Source organism: Falco punctatus (assembly GCF_963210335.1).
Source record: "Falco punctatus genome assembly, chromosome: 9".
Lineage (NCBI taxonomy): Eukaryota > Metazoa > Chordata > Aves > Falconiformes > Falconidae > Falco > Falco punctatus.
This window is the reverse complement of record NC_137589.1, coordinates 32,799,282-32,819,545: the sequence shown is the minus strand read 5'-3', so window position 1 is coordinate 32,819,545 and position 20,264 is coordinate 32,799,282. Positions and strand designations below refer to the sequence as shown.

At 43.2% G+C, this 20,264-nt stretch overlaps 1 protein-coding gene across 1 annotated transcript in view; it reads left to right on the top strand.

The window, feature by feature from the left end:
- Window positions 1-20,264, top strand: part of LOC308070081 (uncharacterized protein) — an 80,670-nt gene that overhangs the window by 35,080 nt on the left and 25,326 nt on the right. The window contains exons 3-4 of the mRNA XM_080403465.1: window positions 3,789-3,901; window positions 4,899-20,264. The exon at window positions 4,899-20,264 is cut by the window's right edge and continues 25,326 nt beyond it. Coding sequence (XP_080259591.1) covers window positions 3,789-3,901; window positions 4,899-4,969 — 184 coding nt within the window. The 3' untranslated portion in view covers window positions 4,970-20,264. The remainder of the gene's footprint in view (window positions 1-3,788; window positions 3,902-4,898) is intronic.

Here is a 20,264-nt window from a genome sequence, read left to right as displayed (position 1 = left end):
AGTACTGCTGTTGGAGTTAACTTCCCTGGAAGATGCTTTTCAAGTCATATCTTACTAGCAGATAAGGTTCTGCCTCAGCCCACTTGAACTCCTCGGGTCAGGGCAGCCCTTGGAGCTGCCAGGAAGGCCGGGAGCCACCAAATGGTTCATTCTCAGTGGACTTGGAGCCATATTGATGTCAGGGAATGAGAGACATTATGCATTTCCAGCTGATAATTTTTTGCCTTTCAGAGTGTTGATTGCTCTTATGTATTTATATTGCAGCAATGATTAAATACCCCTTAGTACTAGGAGGTGACCCAAACAATTTACATTCTAATAAGTAAAACAGAGAAGAGGAAATATGGTTATGCATCTTCTACAGATGATGAACTTACTCATAGCAAGTTTAAGTGGCCTTTCCACTATCATGCAGAAAGTGAATAATAAGCAAGAAGTAAACTAAGATATCCAGAGCCTCAGGCTGGAATTTTAATCACAAGATCATCTTTCCTGGTCTAGTTCATCCCCAGAATTAAAGAAACTTTGGCTAGTACATTTAGACAGGTCAGGACAAATTTGTCCTTGTCACTCTGTAAAGGGAAATATTTACACTCAAGGGCTTCCCTTGTATAGGGAGGAGGTGGCTTGGGTAGGAAGAGGAATCTCAGCGTGGGACTTTTTGCATCCTTCTCCTTGAATTTCTCATACAGGAAAAGGAAAAAATAACCCCAGCTCTGCAGGGTTCTGCCTTTCCGTTCTAAGGATTAAAAAAGCAGCAATGTGGGGTCCTTACAAATTGGTGAGGCTTAATTTGTTGGACCTGCCTGTGGCCCCACAGGGTGGGAAGCCCTGACCTGAGCGTTGGACAGCCATGGCCACCAGGGCTCATGAGCTGCCCTCTGCCTTGCTGCAGGTCTGCAAGCTATTGTTGCTCTAGTCATCTTTCTTGTGCAGAAGGACCTGTGCTTCCCAGTAGAAAAGTACTTACCGGTGCCTTAAGCCCAGATTGTTGTTCTTGTACTGAAATGTCATCAACAAAACATGGGTCAGAAAAGACTTCTTAGGTTATCCTGTAATTGCTGCCTTTGGAAAGACCATTACTGGATGTGGTAAAAGCCAGGAGAGGCTCTCTGTCACCTTTGCTCCTTTTGCCATGTCCCCTTCAGCAACCAGGGGAGTAAGATGAGACAGTTTCATTCACTGACAAGCAAGAGGGTGGGGAAGCCTCAGGTAGAACCTTTCTGGGACTCAGCACAGCTGTAGCTTTTCAAGCAGTCTGTAAGATGTAGAACATCTTCTTTTGAGCTTTTCCAAGCTTGACCCAAGTGGGAAGTGTTGCTGATGTAAGGACTTTTTTACTGGTCCTCTGACAGTGCTCATACCAGTTTTTATTATGAAATAATTTTGCACCGTTTTGGAGTTGACTGGAGTTAGAACAGGACGTCCAGTAGGAAGGTGTTTAGATTTGATCCCAGCTGGTGAAATAAACTACATCCTGCAGTGTCAGAAATTGCTTGCATAAAAAGCGCTGCCTAGGGCTTTCTGTTCCACTCTTTGGGCTGGAAGGCCAAGGAAAAGCATGCACAGACGTGTGTGTGTGTGTGGCTGAGAGGACTTTGCAGAGACAGGGTTGAGTTCTCAAGGGTTGAGAGGTGGCCCCATGCAAACCTCATGAAGTTCAACAAGGCCAAGCACAAGGTCCTGCACCTGGGTCCGGGCAACCCCCAGTATCAATACAGGCTGCGCAGAGAACGGATTGAGAGGAATCCTGAGGAGGACTTGGGGGTGTTGATGGACAAAAAGCCCAACACGACCTGGCAATGTGCATTTGCAGCCTAGAAAGCCAACTGTATCCTGGGCTGTATCAAAAGAAGGGTGACCAGCAGGTCAAGGGAGGTGGTTCTCCTCTTCAGCTCTCGTGAGACCCCACCTGGGGTACTGCATTCAGCTCTGGGTTCCCCAACATCAGAAGAGCATGGACCTGTTTGAGCAAGTTCAGAGGAGGCACTAAGATAGTCAAAGGGCTGGAGCACCTCTCCTAGGAAGACAGGCTGAGAGAGTTGAGGTTGTTCAGCCTGGAGAACAGGAGGCTCTGGGGAGACCTTATAGCAGCCTTCCAGCACCTAATGGGGGCTTGTAAGAAAGCTGGGGACAGACTTTTTAATGGAGCCTGTGGGGATAGGGCAAGGGGCAATGGTTTCAGACTAAGAGAGGGTAGATTTATATTGGGTATTTAGGAAGAAATTCTTCGCTGTGAGGCTGGTGAAGCATTGGCACAGGCTGCCCAGAGAAGCTGTGGGTGCCCCATCCCTGGCAGTGTTCAAGGCCAGGTTGGATGGGGCTCTAGGCAACCTGGTCTAGTGGAAGGTGTTGGACCTGGGTGGTCTTTAAGATCCCTTCCAACCCAAACCATTCTGTGATTCTCTCATGTTAAAGACTCCCAAGGACTTTCTTGCCAGGACAGTTAGCAGGTCTTGTTCAGTGAAGTCAGTAAGGGTTGCTAGATGGCAGTGGCCTTTTTTTGCTGTAAGAAATGCTTGCTTCCCTGTTTATTGCTATTCATTTTTTGTGTAGCAGAAGCCAAGTCAATTAGTTAGAGAAGGCCAGCAGCCTGCTGGGAAATCTGCAAAGCTAAAACCAGCGTTAAGAGAGTACTTAGATAAATTGCTGAATCTGCGCTTATTAACACATAACAAAAGTGCTTAAACATGAGTTTAGGCATGATAAGCTTAAGGGACTTGTTAAATAATGTAAACTCTAGGATTTCACAAGCTCTGTCTCTGGAACAAAGATGACTGTGAAGATACCAAGTAGACAATTTTATTAAAGTTTGTTTGTTGCTTAGTCTAGCTTGTATCAGTCAGACTTTCTCTTGAAATGAAAAAGAGAAAGAAATTTCAGGACCTTTTGATTTATATTTTTCACACTTCAGAGGCTAAACATCCATTTTCTAAAGTAAAATCTTGCCTTTCCAAGCAAAGTATGTGAAGAAGAGAAAAACCTATAGTCAGGATTTGCTAAAATCTTTTGAGGGCATCATAGAGCTAATGCCAGGCTCAGTGGTTTTCAGTTTCCAGTACAATTTTGCGGATTGAGGAAATATGAGTAGTTCAGAGATGTTTGAAATCCCTGCATTATTGTATTGGTATTTCTTCTAAACCAGGTCCAAGACCCCTGTAAGCCTTTCCTCAACAGACAGGGATGGTCTGAGGTCTGCAGTTATGAGCAGATACAGAGCAGCAGAGCTGGAAATTAGGTGGCTGTGTTGGCTGTCAGCATAAGCTTGTGTTCAGTGCAACAAGCACATTCTTCTCACCTTTTTCTTGGGAAGGGGTATCCTCATCTGACCATGAGCGAGAGGATCAGAGTACATCATTGTCCAGAACACTTTACAGGTAAAATGCTCTACTTACTGCTGTGGCTCCTAGGGACTAGTCAACCCAGGCAGAGCCACAGCTGGGGCTCTAATCCAGGCAACTTGTTTTCAGGCCAGCAGGTGCAGCCAATGAGGCATTCATGGAATTAATGATAAAACAAGAAAGGACCATTAAAGGCAGCACATAGGGAAGGTCTACAGGTTCAGCTGGCCCCTTAACATTAGTATCATGATAATGTTTTGCACCTAGCTTCTGGGGCTATCAAAAAGGTATGCAAGAGAAGTGTTGCCAAGATAAGAAAAAGAGACAACAGAACTTGCTCTCCAAAACACAATGAAACAGCTTTGAAACATAATGAACCAGCAAATATGTTTGTGCATATCTTCCAGTACTAATGAGCATCCTCTTGCTTGCATGTTTCTCTCATAGTCTTACCTCAACTACTCACATGATGATACAAGGCCTCGTCAGGAGGGAGGATCACACAGCAGTTGGAAGTCACCATCCGAATCTCTTCACTGTGATAGATTATGGTTCTGAAGGTAAGAAGATATACTCTAACAGGCATGTGCCTTCATTTTAATCTTCAAAATAAATAAAACACAGAGTAATATTCATAGGCTTGCAGGTTTTATCTTATTTCAATTACCTGTGGTACAAGAAAACCCCTCTGCCACGCACAAAGAGTGATGATGTACCTGCTCATGATCAGAAGAAACATTTGTCTGTTTTGTTTCCCCAAAAGCTCATATAACAGCAAATATTTTGGTCTGCCTGCTATGTTTCTATGTAAAGACATGTGTGCATATTTGTTTTTAGAGCTGAGTAATTGGAAACAAATCATTTATTTAACATGTTTTCCTTCAGCTAAATCTACAAATAAATGCAGTGTAATTGGGAAAGCAGCTCTGTGCCTCCCAATGCAGAAAACCTTTGAGTAGGATTGATATAAAAGTTGTCAACAAGTCTTTCCTGAAGAAAGCGTCCTTCATTAAAAATCAGGGAAAAGAAACGTGGCTTTTGTTTTTTTTCATTCAAGAAAAAGACTTCAACTAATTGACAAAAGCATCAGGGACAAAGGAGTGGGAAGCTTCTTTTTCAAAACAATTTACTTTCAAAGACTGGGGCAAGGATCTGTTACACCAAAGAAGAGAGGACTCAACTCCATAATGAAATCCCGGACAGCCTGGAATTTCTGTGTGTTCAGGACAGGGTTTGGATCTCTGTTGCACAGTTATCAACCCACCAGCCCTGCATCAGAGATCCTCACGTGTGTACGGTGGGAACATGACCTCTGGCTCAGAATACCACTTTTTTCTGATAAAACACAACCCAGAGAAACACCTCCCAGAATAATAAATTAATTATAGAGCTGAGGAGGAATATATTTGAAAAGAAGTCACCGTATATCACTGCTGCCTATGACACAACCAAGTCAGCTATTTTTCTGCAGCTCTTCTGAGCTCCAGTGGATCATTTTGTACCGGGAATTAAAACTCTGTCCCACACCAACAAACACCTGCTGTTCTTTGATAACAGGGCCATTCTCCTGTTTCACTGCCAAAAGCTGCTGCAGGAACCGTTGGCTGTGTGGTCTTATCGAGATCTGAAATGTGGAGCTCCACAGTAAGTGCACAGACTAAATGTGATTGCTAATTCAGTATATCCTCTTGCTTGCAGCTTCCTCTGTGTTGCCTTTACCTGGTCATGGTCCTTCTCGTCTAAGTGGTATCAGTTCATTACAACAGGACAAAATACATATTCATCTGTTTAGGAAGTAGCTTACCCCGAGTGTGTTTTCTGCATCTCACTGAAAGTTAATGGCCATGAACTCCATTGTCTGAAAAATTTATTTGGAGTGATGATTATGATAATGTCTCTTGGGGTGCATTTATCATTCATGCTTCTGAAGTGAGTCCTGTGGAAAACAAGGGTTGACGTATCTGTTTCCCTGTTCAATTAGCAGCATTAGTTGCTCTTAAAATATTAATCTTTCAAGCTAAGTTGCAAAAGAATTTGTGGAAAGAAGACAACCCAGGGCTACAGGGATGCAGGAATGCAAGATCTCTTTGCAGCAGCGCTATAATCCAGAATGAAAGCATTTTTAACAATAAGTATGCTGCAGTTCTTTGATACCTTTTGTCTTGGGATTACAAAGCATCTCATAAACCTCAAACCAGTACTAATGTTCTCCTTAATGTTACGAGGCCACATAGAGATAAATTACAGATTCCAGATGGTTGGGAGAATCAGAGGAGTTAGAGGCAGTAGAGTCTGGTCTCCTTCTTCATCAAACTCACTTTTCTTGCACTCCCTGCTGTTTATTACTTGAAAATATGCCTGCTCCCTCATTTCATCCTAACCTGTTCTTTATCCCTTCTACATGTGGGACTTCCTGGCCAGATATTCAGTTGACTTTCCAGAGGGTATTCAGGGACTGTGGCCTCCTGTCTGGCTGCCCACAGCTGGGACATCAAGTATAGACTTTGCTACTCAGGGTGTTGGAACTTCAGGATGTGGTACTCCGAAAATCAGATTCCTTATTTATTAGACCAAAAATAGAAATGCCTTTCTTACATAAACAGCACTATAAATGAGTTTCATCATCTTAGGCATGGCTTGAATGCATCCTGCAAGCCCCAGCTATGTAGGAGCTACAGTTTACTTGGACACACGCACTCAGCTGGTGGGTGGCAGCAACGTTATGTGATTCATGTCTTCTGAATACACATGCTGGTGCCTGCTGGAGTTGTGTCTCTGCTCCAGGAGCCACTGGCAGCGGCACCCTCAGCATCTTAAGACACAGGCACCAAAGTCAGGATGCAAGTGCTAAATTTAGGGTACCGTTCTCTGGTTTTGTTTGGTGGAAGCCTGGCAATACTGAAGCTCCAGATGTGTTGAAAGCAATGTCTCATTGCTGATCCAGATGGTCCCTTTGACTCTTTATATCCCTCCATTTTTTATCTGTTGTCTTACCAAGGAAAGCACTGAAGACAAGAAACAATTTTTGATTCTGCATTTGCAAATGACCCAATAAGGGCATGGCTTATGAATGAGCCCTCAAATCACTGCTGCAGTAACGTAAGTGACAAATAGCAATAATTATGATAATAATGGAGATGGCATGTCTTAGCAGAGACACTAATAGAGTTCTAATAGGAATCACAACTGGGTGATGCTTTTTATTCATAATTAATGACATGTGTTGAAATATGTTATTGCAGGATGCTGTTGATTCAACAGCTGGGTATCTAACAATCTCAGACCTTTCTCTAAGTAAATTTGGGCCAAAGGTAATTAGTTAGATTATAGATAAGGAAATTTCTTAAAACTGCAGTTTCCTTTGGGATACATCCATCTATGTATCTATCTATCGATCTATTTATTATTTGGGTGTTAGAATGGACATGTGAATGCATTATTTGCCACTGGAGGTATTGGAAGATGCTAATACATGTGCATTTTCTCCAAATTTGTGTGCATGTATCAAGCATGAAGTGTTTAGGCATGTTACCACAGCGTCACCATCCTCTTAAAACACTGAAACAGAGGTTGGCCTGAAAGTGCCGCTGACAGAAGCTTTGCGCTAAGCAGATAACAGTCAGGATCTTCTATGTCAAAGCAATCACTGCTAGTTAGTAAAAAATAGTAGTAACAAATGCAAATCCCTATTTTGCCACTAGCTGACCTGCAGCTCATCACTTAGTACAAAGCTAGGAAGATAAAAGAAGATTTTGCCCTGTTCTAAAATCTCCAGTATTTTGTGGACATGTACATTCAAGCTCTGCTTGGGAGGAATGATCTACCAGCTCCTCCCTCCTCATACGAATGGGAGTGCAGCTCCACCTTCACCTCCCCTAGAAAAATTGCTCCGATGTGGTGCCTTCCAGAGCTGGTGACTGCTGGGGACATTACTGAGGTCAAAGACCCCTGTCTCTCGCTCCCTCTGGATATCTTGTTGTACACGGGTGCCCACGGGCCAGCACAGTGGCTGACCTAGGAACCCTATTGCTAAGGGCTTGCCCCAGGGCTCTGCCTAGGAGGTGCTCTCTTCTCTGACTTTGTGGTGCATGTGCTTGGTCTCTGCACTGGTGGCTGCAGTCACCCCTTCGCTCAGGGGATTGCTGCCTCCTGCACCAGGAACCCCTCTCAATGCCAGAGGCTAGAAGCCGGTGGATGTGGGTCATTCTGCAGGGGATGATGCTTGCTGGGATGTGTAGTGCTGGAAGGGGTGGGGAAGAGGTTCATGGTTCAAAAGCAGTCATTGCTGAAACAACTGGCTTCAGAGTCACTATGGGTTTCCTAGAAGTGGAGGATTTCAGAGGACCAAGGATAGCTCCAAAGCAATGAAAAGGTGTCATTCCCTGGTGGACAGATGTCACAGTTCCTCTGGAAAGGTCTAAGAGCAAGGGACATGTCTTGAAACAAGAGAGGATTACCTCATAGCAGTATGAGTCAAGATTTTATGTGTTTTCTTCCAAACGTCACTGCTCACTCTAGTAGCATATTAGCACCGCACATCACGTGTGCAATACCATTAAACAGCAGTATCAGCATCAGTGGAAGGTGATAGAGAAGCGACTGCCTGTGATTGATGCACCCTCCCCTCCTCAGGGGGCTGTCCCCTGGTCTTCAATGGAGAACACAAGGATGTTGGAGCTGTTGTTCCTCCTTGTCTTTGCTGGCTGGGATATCCATATAGTAACCTCTGGTCTCTGGTAGGACTTCCCTCTCAGTGCGGAGACTGTGTCGTCGATGGATCACAATGCCTCTGTGCTGTGTCTCTGCTAATGAGCAATCACGAGTTTCGGGATGTAAATCTCCTCACATCTCTCCTTAATGATACTGAGTTTGTTACAACCATTGTTCTTCTGACATCCCATCTATTATGCCACCATTTATTTAGCATTTTTTTTTAAAAGAAAATAATTATTCCACTCTGTTCTTGTTCCAGATGGCTTCTATAATTAGTTTATTACTTTTGCAGATGTTGTATGAAAACTTCAGGATGTGAGCCAACAATGGAGAGATGAAGCTAATGAAAGTGAGTTTTCAGTTGATTATTCACAATGTGGAAATAAATACATTCTGCATGTCAACTAAGTGCAATGCAGAAAGCAAAGCACGCATCTGGAGCGTTTGATTCCAAATGGTGTGTGTTGTATCAAAGCCTCTGGTATCAAAACCTTCAGGTCACGTTCTTGTCCCCTGCTTTTATGGGCAGGAGTCAAGGAAAAGCCAGGGTCTTTTCTGCCCAAAAGACTTTGGTATCATGATCAGGAATAAGACTGCAGAGTCCCATTTCCAATCCTCAAATGCTGTTTTTCAACTGTATCTGGATCCTTTCTGTCTCTTCTCCAGTCCCCGTAAAGAAAGGTGTCCGTGTTTGGTTTTCATGTCTACTTTCCTATACTTCACTGGTTTTTACAGCAGCTGCACCGCAGAAGCAGACCTCCTGCCCTCCCTTCATATGGTAATGAGTTGATCACATATTTACTAATTTTCTGGGACGGCAGTTATTTCATTAAGGGCAATTATTCATTCCCCTTTTGGATATAGATTGCAATTTAAAACAAAAACAAAAAAAAGACTTCGGAGAACCTCCCTTGCATTGGAAACCAGCATTTCCCTATCAAGAACGCCAGTACACATTTATAAGCCCTCCTGGATAGGTTTCAATGTTAATATCCTTGGCTGAAAATGCTTGGTGATTAATAGCATTGACTGGCTAGTTAAATACACGATCAACTTGGGAGCAGTCATGCTTCTCAAGTAACAACAGTAATTGACAGAATGTTCAGCAAATAAAACTAGCTTAATGGTGTACTAATATATAATTAAAATACCTGTAACTCTTTCCCCCACTGGGGATACAATGCCGCCACAGAAATGCCAAGTGTTTCAGTTTAAAAAAAAGGTACCAGATTTAAAAAGATTTTTCTTTCTGAAGCCTCCCTCCCCCTCCACCCCATAAATATCCACAGTGGTAATTTTGTATGCAGAGGTGCCAGCGAACACAAGACCGTTCCAGTTTACAGTTGCTCCCGCGCATTGTGCCTGCAAACAGGAGGCGATGTATATTTAAAGAGCCGATCTTGGCCTCCTCCCTTTCTGCCTGAAACCTAGCCCACCTACAGCTCAGGGACGTGACTTATTTACTGCAAAATAATAAAAAAAATAAAAGCGAGAGTGTTTATCAATGACATCCTGGTGGTGTGAGTGGAAGTGGGAAAATACAGACTCTAGTGTACAGCTTCTCCCTCTCCTGCTGGGCTGGTCCTTGCTGGCCAGCCCAGGGCTGAGCACTGCAGAGGATTCTGAGCAACCCATCTGTGCCCTGCAGTGCAGGGACCCTCCTGCTCGTATGCAAAGTGTCAGCTTCGTATTCTTCAAACTTACTGTCCTGCCTTCAGTCTGCTCCCACCCCCTCTTCAGGCACATCCTAGAAGGGATTTACTGGTGATGCACATTTGGATGTAGTGCACGTCTTGAGCTTCAAGTGCTCTGCAGTGCTGTGGTCCAGATCTTTTGCCATCCCTGAAATCAGGAGAGGCGGGGAGACATTAACCCTGAAACTGTGCATTACACTGAGCTGCCAGACACAACTAGAAAACAAAGCAGTGTGATAATCTTCTTTCCCCTACCGCTGGCAACACATCTTCAATTACAGCAGAATTACGACATGTAGTTCCCCCATCTTTGCTGGCACTGCAGCTGATAGTAATCAATGTATGTCATCCATCAAACTATTTGTTTTATCCAGATATGTTATTAACCTTCTTTCCATCAATGCAATGAGGTCCAGAACTGTTTGGAAGTGTGTGTGTGTTCACTGCTTTTACAGATGGTATAGTAAAAAAATTAAAACTCCATAAAACATCAGGTCAAATTCATACCAGTATAATTCTTCTGCAGCTGGTGTAAAGGCCAAAGGAAAGGCTTCCTATAGAAAAGCACTAAACAACATGCTCAATTTTGGAGCTCGGTTAGAACAAGAAAAAAGAATAATTTTTTTACCTTTATTAATTAAGGTAGCTAACAGGACAAAAATATAACTAGAATGCAAGCAATGACAGCACAGGGCTATCAATGGCAATATTTTGTAGTATGGAAGTAGGCAGAGGAAGCAGGAGCAAGAAATGGGAGTATCAGAAATCTAAATGTATTGCGAAAATATAATAAAGCATGAGTCCTGTCCTAAAGACCTTCTAGTCTTTGGGTAGAAAAAGAGGGATTTTTCTCATAGTTTTTCAAATTGGGAGACGTGATTAGGATACAGTGACTTACTACAAGTCAGACTGTAGGATGCCCATGACTTATCTCCAAGTGTTAGGAATTGTCTGCTTTTTTTGGAAGACTGACCACCTCTTCCTCCAGAGGGAAAACAGGCTCAGACAGAAATAGTTATCGGCTGCTTAACTGGAGAGTACTGGGAGGACAGGAAGAGATACAATGAAGATAAATGACTGCAATAATGGAAAGAGAGATATTGGATTGATTTTATGCAGTGATCAGCTCACTAAGACTTTGGATTACAGTTAAATCTTCATATTGCGCAAAAAGTGAAAAAGATTTGCTTTATTATATGTATGTTCACAAATATATTAAATCACAATTACAGAATACTCTCCATTTTACAGCAATTCCTATCTCAAACCAACTCCCTTCCTCTCTTTTTATTATCACCATTCTCTGGCTGCCGCTGGGACGCTTTGTGCGGCTCCGTTACAGAGCTGACATCTGTTGTGGTGCATCTATTCTTGTAAATAGGCCTATCTCTAGTACCAGGCTGCACCTTTTTTTCTCATGCGGTTGTTCATATTGCTGTTTTCCACTGTTTTTACTTTTTAAGTCAGCAAAACGCCCAGAAGGATGTCACCGAGAAACTTTGCAGCTGGTTTGCAGAGTTATGTTATTGTGAGTGTGCTGGTTCGGGGCGGGAGAGGGGCAAAAGATCTATTGCTACAGGCCCAGGTGTGAGACAGATGCTGAAACACTTTTCTTCTCAGGAAGTTTTTCTTCACGGTCCAAATCAAAACCAGTCGGACAGAAAAGCTGTAGGGGGATGACATCGTACCGAGACGCTGCTGCAGCAACGCCCTCCCTGAGTTCAGAGTGTGGTTTAGCTGGTTTAGTCTCTTGTGCTGTGGATCAAACGCTTCCTAGCTCTCATTCCAGTCCAGGGCCATTGCTTTTAAATAGTCCTCTGGAGTTTTGTACAATCTTTCCAGGCTGACAAATCTTCTGTGCACTTGAACTGGTCTGACACACCGATCTGTTTGTTTGTATCCACCTTCTAGCTCAGATCTTAGTGAAAATTGATTCTTCAGCATTGTCATGTGCTGGCAGTGGAGACCTTTCACTTGCCACTATCATCCAGATGAGGAATCATCCCAGGGTGACCAGCTGCAGGCATCTGTGGAATAGTTGCAAGCTTGGGAACAAATTAAAAATGTGTTAGGGGGTGAAAATAGCAGGGGTCATCACGGTCACTCACCTTCAAGTCTGACAAGCTGTGGAAGTTTAATCTGCAAATTCTCCCGTTGGCTCAGTATTGCCTCACTGATGAAATCTGGTGCATGGTACTAAAGGGCTGGTGCAAAACGATCCTTTTCAATATCATTCTAGGCTCAGTGTACAGCCTTGCAAAACCTCGGATTAGCTAGCATTAGCTGTATGGTGTGCTACTTCTTTTAGACAGACATTTTGTGCACTCAGATCCTTAGGACCCTTACTTGCATAGAGGGTTTTTCAAACACCAGGTAAGAGCTGATTATAAGGCAGATCCACAGCATGTCATTAGCAATTTCAATCTTGAATTATCTTAATGGCTGAACCACTTTTAATGTTAGAGAGGGGTCTTGGCTAACAAGTTAGGTCAAGGCTGATCCTAAACCTTGAGGAAAACTGCACTCACGTCTGAATTTCATGGCTTCAATATTGACTTTATGGGCCATATGATGGCCCCTATCATGCATCATTCACTCTTTCACATTGGACTTGCTCTACAGTTAATGGCTTAATGCTTTTGAGTTGGCAATTTTAGTATAGGGGATTGTATTTCTCTTCACATGGCTCATGAGCAGATAATCAGAGCACTGAAAAATACAGCTCATCATCTATAGGCATTATCTTTCTAAGGGAGAAGGTCTGTGGCATGTTAAACAGCTTTTAGGGATAGTCTCTTCTAATATGATATGGAGTCTTGTTAAGTGATCTACGTCTCCAGTGGACTGGTGTTTTTGTTGTATAAATAACCTGAATCAGAAAAATAATAACCTGATCAGAAAAAAAAAAAAAAATCACACTACATCAATTCCCTGCCTAATTGGTGATAAAAATCTCAGAATCAGGCCGTGATCCAACATCTGTAACTGCTATAAAAGGCTGGTGCATTGTGGTGCTTTTAGTGTCATGAGCATGGGATCTCCATTTGATCTTCTGCTCAGGTAGTAAAGTTGAACCTTTCTACTAGGGAAAAGTCAGCAAACCAAAGTGACACAACCCTAAAGTGAAACCAAAGGTAGAAATACCAACATGGTATTCTACTGACCTGTACTCACCACATGAGATGAATGAGCAGATGGAGGGACCTTAAGAAAAGAAGCCAGTTTCTGGTATTTGGGAATTTTACATTTTGGGGAGGTTGTTTTAGAACCTAGGAGAAGGATTTGGTCGTGGACCGATTAAAAGCTGAGGCTTGAAAATTGTTTAGTGTTATGTATAATTACTTTTCCAACGATATCAGGGAATTATTTAAATGCAAATTAAACTATGCTGCCAGAAGGTAGATGTATAGTACTGAATAAAGCTGGTTTAGAAAACAATGTAATTTTAGGAAAATTACCTCCCTTGTCCTGAGAAAAAAAACGATGGCTGTGGAACTAGTGGTACCAATAATGTATCACTAAGATCAGTTAAACGTTATTATTCTCCAGGACTTGGGCTGCTATAAAACTCCTCTAAAATGAGTAACAATGGTTGCCTAAGTCTGAAAGGGGACTTTTGAAGTGAAACAATTTCCCCAGCTTCCTTGTAAAACAAAGCATTATACCACTTAACACCAGCTCGTTGGGAGGGTGGGTGGAAAGTTGAGAGGGTCATAAAGCTTCAACTTCTGTCCTGGTTCACAAAACTAGAAGTTTTGTACACGCCAGCCAGATGTGTCTAACTTTGCAAGAATACTGTGGAGCTGCTTGCCATTTTAATTGGGGGGATCATAGAAACCCCCCAGGTCCCACGGTGTGCCTCTCTGAGCTGCTTTGTGAAAGCCACAGGAGGTCCTTCTAGGACCTTCAAAGGGAGCCAAAGAGAAACACCACACCTGAAAAAAAGAAATTAACTCAGATTAATGTAGAGGGAATGCCACAGCACACTGGAGGTGGGGAAGTAATTTGTTTGGCTTTCATGAGAAGTCTGAACTCTATTGATTCTCCCTTTCCATCCATTAGGCTTTCCTGCAGGACTATTGCAGGCTCTACCACTGGTCCAGCAAGAGTTGTGCTTGTTTGATGAGTCCAGGAATTGTATACTTGTGACACATTCAGACCTTCCTTTGCTTTACCCTGGGATGTTAAAAAGACAAAAAGAATGTTTTATTGTAAAATGACACATTTAGGGGATCAAGACTAAGCAATTCTGTTGACTTGCTCAGCCTGCTTTTGTACCAGCTTACACTGAGCATGGCTGGGTAACTTAGTGTTACAAAGTGGGGTTTATGCACACAAATAGTCTTGTGAAAGAGAGAGTCGAATGATTAGGTAGAAATGGTACAAGCATGTGTGGAGAGGTGATGGTGTTAGCTCCCGCCCTGTTGGGCTTTTTCTCGGTCTTGCTGGGGCAGGTTTTGGTAATAGCTCAGAAGCAGGTTTCCACGTGTCCAGAATCCATCATCAAGGGCAAAATTTGAAAAAGATTCTTTTGGGATACTGTCCCCCACATTTTTATTTTTTAAATAAATTAATGGGGACCAAGGAATGCTGGAAACTGCTGTCCCCACAGCCTTTTTGATGATGCTCTGAAAAGGGGGACACAGTGACAAAAACAAATGAAGTCTTCCCTGAGGACTGTCCCACAGACTCCAGAGCTCAGTGAGCTTCCAGTGTTTTAACACTGCATCTGACACTTACGCTCAATGTCTAGGGGTCACTCATGGGTACAGGACGTGGGCAGGGAGACCAGTTCCTGGGAACTCTGAATGTCTGAGAAGAGCTGAGATACACCCCCTAGGACAGGGAGATTCAGCTGGCTGTAGGAATGGCACAAGGCAGGAAGCAGCAAGATGCAAAGCAAGGGAAAATCAGACAGGGTTAAAGACCTTGCTTAAGGCTAGCATTTCCACCCCCTTACTCTGTTTAGGGGAGCTGTCAATTGTATCAGAGACAGGCTGAGAGGTGAAAGGGAGAGTAACTTTGTTATGTTGATAGCACCCAGCGTGGACCCTCTTGCGCACTGGGTATGTGCATCCTTGTGCAAATACATACGGCCAAATGTTTCTCGGGGGTGCGTCATAAAGCACATAATTGCAAGACATTTCCTACACCTCCTGAGGAGCCTGCTGTGACAGCTGCTGGAAGACAAATGCCAGCAGCAATCAATGCCTGGCTAGCAATATTTCAAGCAACTGTGTACCCAGGAAAAAGTTCCCCTGTTGCCTGCGGTGCCACTGAATTCCAAAAGCAAGAAAGCCAACATCTGAGATGAGACCTGTACCTTGAAACCTGAGGGGTGGGTGTGTGTGTTCCTTGCACCAGTGTAGGAGGGATTTGGGACCAATCTGCTTTCTCTTCCCTTCTGATTTCCCCGTTTCCACCAGCCTGCACCTGTGTCTCCCTGGCACATGAGCAACCAGAGGATGTGGGAAAGCGGCTAGCTTCATGTGTGCTTGGAAAACTTCCCGTTCCTTATTTCTATGGCTTTCGAGGGCCTCTTGCAGGCTCATTGCATCAAGAATGTCTTTACTGAGGGGACTAAAATCCGTTATAAAGAAACAAAGCAATAAATGTTGATCAGGTTAGAGCAGCCAGGTGTACACCACACGCAAAGAGCACTTGCTGGAGACAAAAATTTAAAATAATATGTTGCATATAAAAAAGCCTTGCAGTATGCTGAGGTCACGTTATGTCACCCTGGTAGCAGAAAGAAGCTTAAAACCATTATTTTGCTTAAAGAGTGGCCTTGCATAGGCCGTGAGTGCATGAATGCTTATTCATAGTTGAAATTAAACCCCCTGACAGTAAGGGTTTTGCTTTCCAGGGCCTGTGGAAGTAGAAGGTGAGACAAAGCTTCTCCAAGGGAACTTGAATTTACTGCCAGGGGGCTGGGGGGACTCCTGCTGCACTGGGGGGCAGGCTGGGGGGCCGTGTTTTCACATAAGCATTGCTCTTCCCTCTTTTCCTCAAAGGATTGTGCTGAAAATGAGATCTTCCTACCCTCCAAGAAGGGTTATGTGGGAAATAAAAGGCTATAATGTGAGGACATGGGATCACTCAGCAAAAGTCTGTCAGCAATTTGGCCAGGGGAGCATTGAGGCAGGAATCGAGTTCCCTGTGAAATGATGACTTCTGTTGACAAATCAGCTCCTTGTTGGGGATTTTTGACAGCGTGGCCCTGGATGCCGGTTCTCACAAGATTTTTGTTGTGTTGTCTTCTGGCTCTGGCCTGAAAGAATTGGCAGAGGAAGGTCATGTTTACCTAGCAATATATAATTTATATAACTTGAATCTGAGGGGGACTCTTTTGATATGAAATATGGATTTTACTGCAAAATCTGACAAGCTGTCACAGTGGAGGAACGGACCCTGTCCTTTGTTTAGCTCTGCAAAAAATTCCAGCAGCATTCGGGTGGGATGGTGATAAACATGAGATGCGTGCTGCCTCAGGCAGAAGGCTAGATGGAGCATTTCAAAGGTGTGCCCAAGGGTATTTATTACAGCTGAGCTGAAATCTTTCTGCCTACATGCCTAGGACACCTTGGTACCGCCAAGGTTCTCTTCAACCCCTATCTGTAAGCTTCTTGCTATGATGTTACGCTGCTCAGGTACCTGTTTTTAGGCTGCTCATTTAAAAGAGAGTAGAAAAGCTGCCAAGCCAGCCTAACCATGGAGGAATTTGCACCTAGGGAGAAGCTATTATTCCGCTTTCTTGGCATCTTCTTTCTTTGCCAGTAACAAGAAATAGAGAACATGGAAGTTCATGTGGTCCTTTGCATTGAGTGGGACATAGTAACCGGGTGATATTCATCTACCGATCACTGATAATGTGTGAAGCTCAGGTCTGGAGTGGTATCCACAACCTATAAGTCATTTGGTGAAATTGTTACTATTGCTTAATCAGTAAAGATATTCTTTATTGACCTTCACATCTGAGAGGGGAAAAAAAAAACCCAAAAAACAGAGCAATGAAATAAGCCCTCTTAAAAGCTTAATTAAAATATGAAACCTTTGATTTCAGGCAATTAAATGAGACATTTTCTGCCTTTAAATTGAGTGTTCTGATACTCTCTAAACAGAATATGCTTACGGCTGGAGCTGTCTTCAAGATTATAATAGTCCAGATCAGTAGTGCTTCAGATGTGCGCCTCAAAGTAAAACTGGCTGCAGAACAGAGGCAGAGATTGCTTTCCAAACACTAATGAGAGCTGAAGATGCTCTGCTGGTGGCTGTTAGTATTGATGGCTGCTTATGAGGCTGAAGGACATATGTTAAAAACCTATGGAAAATTGGAGAATTTAAGTGATGGTGCTTCTCCGGAGTTAGATGGCTGAGTATAGGTGCCCATAAACTGTCCACTGCATGTTTGGGAGCAACGTGAAAAGGCCACTGTATGTTCAGAAGGAATCTGAAAAAGATGCCTTTTTCCCAGCTAAGCCATTCATCTGTTCAGCCTAAGGCATCCCTCAACATTTGCGTGAGGGCAGAGGGAGAGGATGTGCTTGATTGTCAGCCAAATCTCAGCTTCAGAAAGTAGCTTTTACCTGCCTAAATCCACTTTAATTGCACATGGTTGGAGCTTTTGCTTTTACACCGTGCCCTAAAATATTGAACAGCAGCATGCTAGGCAATTAAATAGCTGTCATGCCTTCTCCCAGACCTAGCAGCACTTTGGGGATATATATGACACATGATTTGTACAATCAGTTAGTGAAAACTTTGTAAAGCACTTTGGGATTCATCTGAATGAAAAGTACCACCATAAATGTAAGATCATTCTCATTATCATTAATATCCTTTTATGAGGGACCTTATCAAAAGCATTTTGAAAACCCAAGTAAATTATATCCACCAGGTCACCTTTATGTACTATTTTATTAACTTTTCAGATGAGGAATGGCTTTGAAAGAACAATATTTCCTTCCGGAGACAGAAGTGAGTTTGGTCCCTATTGTCATTTATTTGCCTCTGTTACAGTGACATTACAGGCTAGAGCTGAGGTTGAAGCCCCGTTGTACTAAAAGCTGCACAAACATGAAAGACTGGTGACATTTTGGAAAACTTAAAATTTAGATAAGCTTGCTGGTTTTTATCCATGCTGAGATCCATGCCTTCATGTCCTGCGCGGTACCAGCTGGATGGTGGTTGTTCCCAGGGATGGGGCATCATCTCCCAGCCAGGGTGTCTCTACAGCTTTTGGGGTGTGAGCAAGCCCCAGGGACCCTGCGCCCTTCCCCACAGATCACTGCACTGCCTGGATGGACAGTATTTCTGCAAGAATCGCAGAGTACTGCTTCTGCATTAGCTCCTGGTGAGTTTTTCCTCGCTGCCAGCGTGCGATAGGAGCCGGCACTGAATCTCTTCCTTCGGTTTCAAGGGGGCATTTCACCCCATAAGGTGAGGGGGTGCCTTGTTTGACAGGCTCACTGTTGTGTAGTTTGTTTTCTCTACAGCCTGGGCTAGGTACTAGCTAGTCCGGGTGATTTACTGCCCTGGTGAACTGGCAGCTGCATAACTCCTTCCTTGGGTCCTGTTCACCTTCCACAGGGTTAAAATAAATCACTACTGAAGTCACCTTCTTAATTTCCCACAGAAAGTGGCACAGACAAGGAATCTCTTTAGTTACATCTGTACAGATAACTCAGGCCAAGGGTTTCTCTCCTGCTTCAGCATCGTCTGATTTTCAGCCTCCCCCTCTCCCCACAAAGACAAAGGGTTCTGCAGAAGAAATGCCTGCTTTTGTACTCTGATAGCAAGTAAACACAAAGAGTGATATCTTCCAGCAGATACATATATTTGAGTTAATTAGGTACAATAAAGCTGTCACATATCAACAGCGCTTTCTAAGTTTCACTCATTACATGCATGGTTGGGGGTTTAATTTTTTTCTTCTCCACTGTATCAAAAATACCTTGAATTATTTTTTTTATAGTCTTATGTCTCTATGTCCATTTCCTTTCTAGCTTGTGTGCATTTACTCTAGCCTCTGTTCTGCTCTTTAGTCAGATATCCCTTTCATTTTTAAAAGGATGGGTTTTTTTTTTCAATAAGCTCTGCTCAGCCATGCTGATTCTAGCCTTCCTCTTCTTATTTTCAGCTCAAAGGTCCAACCACCATCTGCTTCTCTTGCACAGGTTCTTAAATAGCCTCCGGACTGATTACATTAGCCAAACTCATCCTTGGTACAACTCCTGGGGCTGCTGGAGGAGTTACTCTAGGAACAGATTTGCTGCAAGTTGTTACAGAGCTTCACTATGCCCTTGAGCCTTCTGTTAATCATTTTTCTCATAGTTTTAAAATCTGGCCTTTTAAAGTTCACCCTCACTGCATTACCCCTAGGAGAGTAACCTTCTATTATGATATCAAACCTAATTGCACAGTGATTATGATTACCCAGTGGATTTCTTACTCTCACCTCCCTTAACTCCTGTGCATAATTTAGCACAGGGTTGAGATTCAGTTCCTCCAACAAAGGACTCCCCTGAAAAGCAGTCTTTAAATAATGTCAATTAATTGGCTTTTCAGACCATGGGTTTTTCAGCTGATAGGCAGCAGATGCATGGAAGCCATAGCTCCCCAAAGCATCAGCACCCAGTGGTGGTCCTAAGAGACATCCAGGACTGATCTCTAGTGCCTTGTGCTGTCCCCCCATGGTCACTGCAGCTTACCCAGGTGGCTTTGGCACCTGAAGAATAGTGTCATGGAGAGGGAAGACAGCCCCCCCCCCAAAAAAAAAAAAAAAAAAGTATGAAACCCAAAAAAGCATAAGGTTTGGAAATGCAAAATCTCTTTATGTGATAAGAGAAAGGAGGGAGGCCGTGGGGTTCAGTGGACTGGCAGTTTGGTGACTGCATTTCTTACAGCACATGAGTGATGTACCTTAATACAGCTGCACACCTCACCAAAGCCTCTTGGAGCCTGTGCATGCGCTCCTGATTTTCCCATGACCCTTTTTAATGAGCATGATGGCAGACCAGATCAATTTGTTTGGTGGTTTCCGTGAGCTAAGAACAAATGGAGCAATCTGGAGAGAGAATGTTGCTAATCTCAGCAGGTAATAGCTCCTGGTGACTGTGCTGGATTATTACAAAAATGTTTACACTTCAGGGGCTTACTGGAAATTCAGTGGAAATATTTAGGGCTGAGTACATGACAGAGGTATACTGGTCTTTTTAGATTTTTGAGTTGGAGTACTTTAGCCGAGGCTCAGGCACTCCTTTTAAAATAACAGAAAATACAATTCACATAAAAAAAATTAACACTCGTTTTCTTCCTAAAACAGCCATGGTATCTGTGAAGAAATGAAGGAAATGAGAACCAGCTCATAAAGATTAATTCATCACAGGAGAATTTTTCTCTGTGAGAGGCAAAGTGTGGTAGGATTCTAACTGTTTGCGATAAACACAAATGAATATTTTCTGTTTGCCCTGGTGGCTGTTAATATACGTATTTATCTTAATGCATTTGGAAAAAA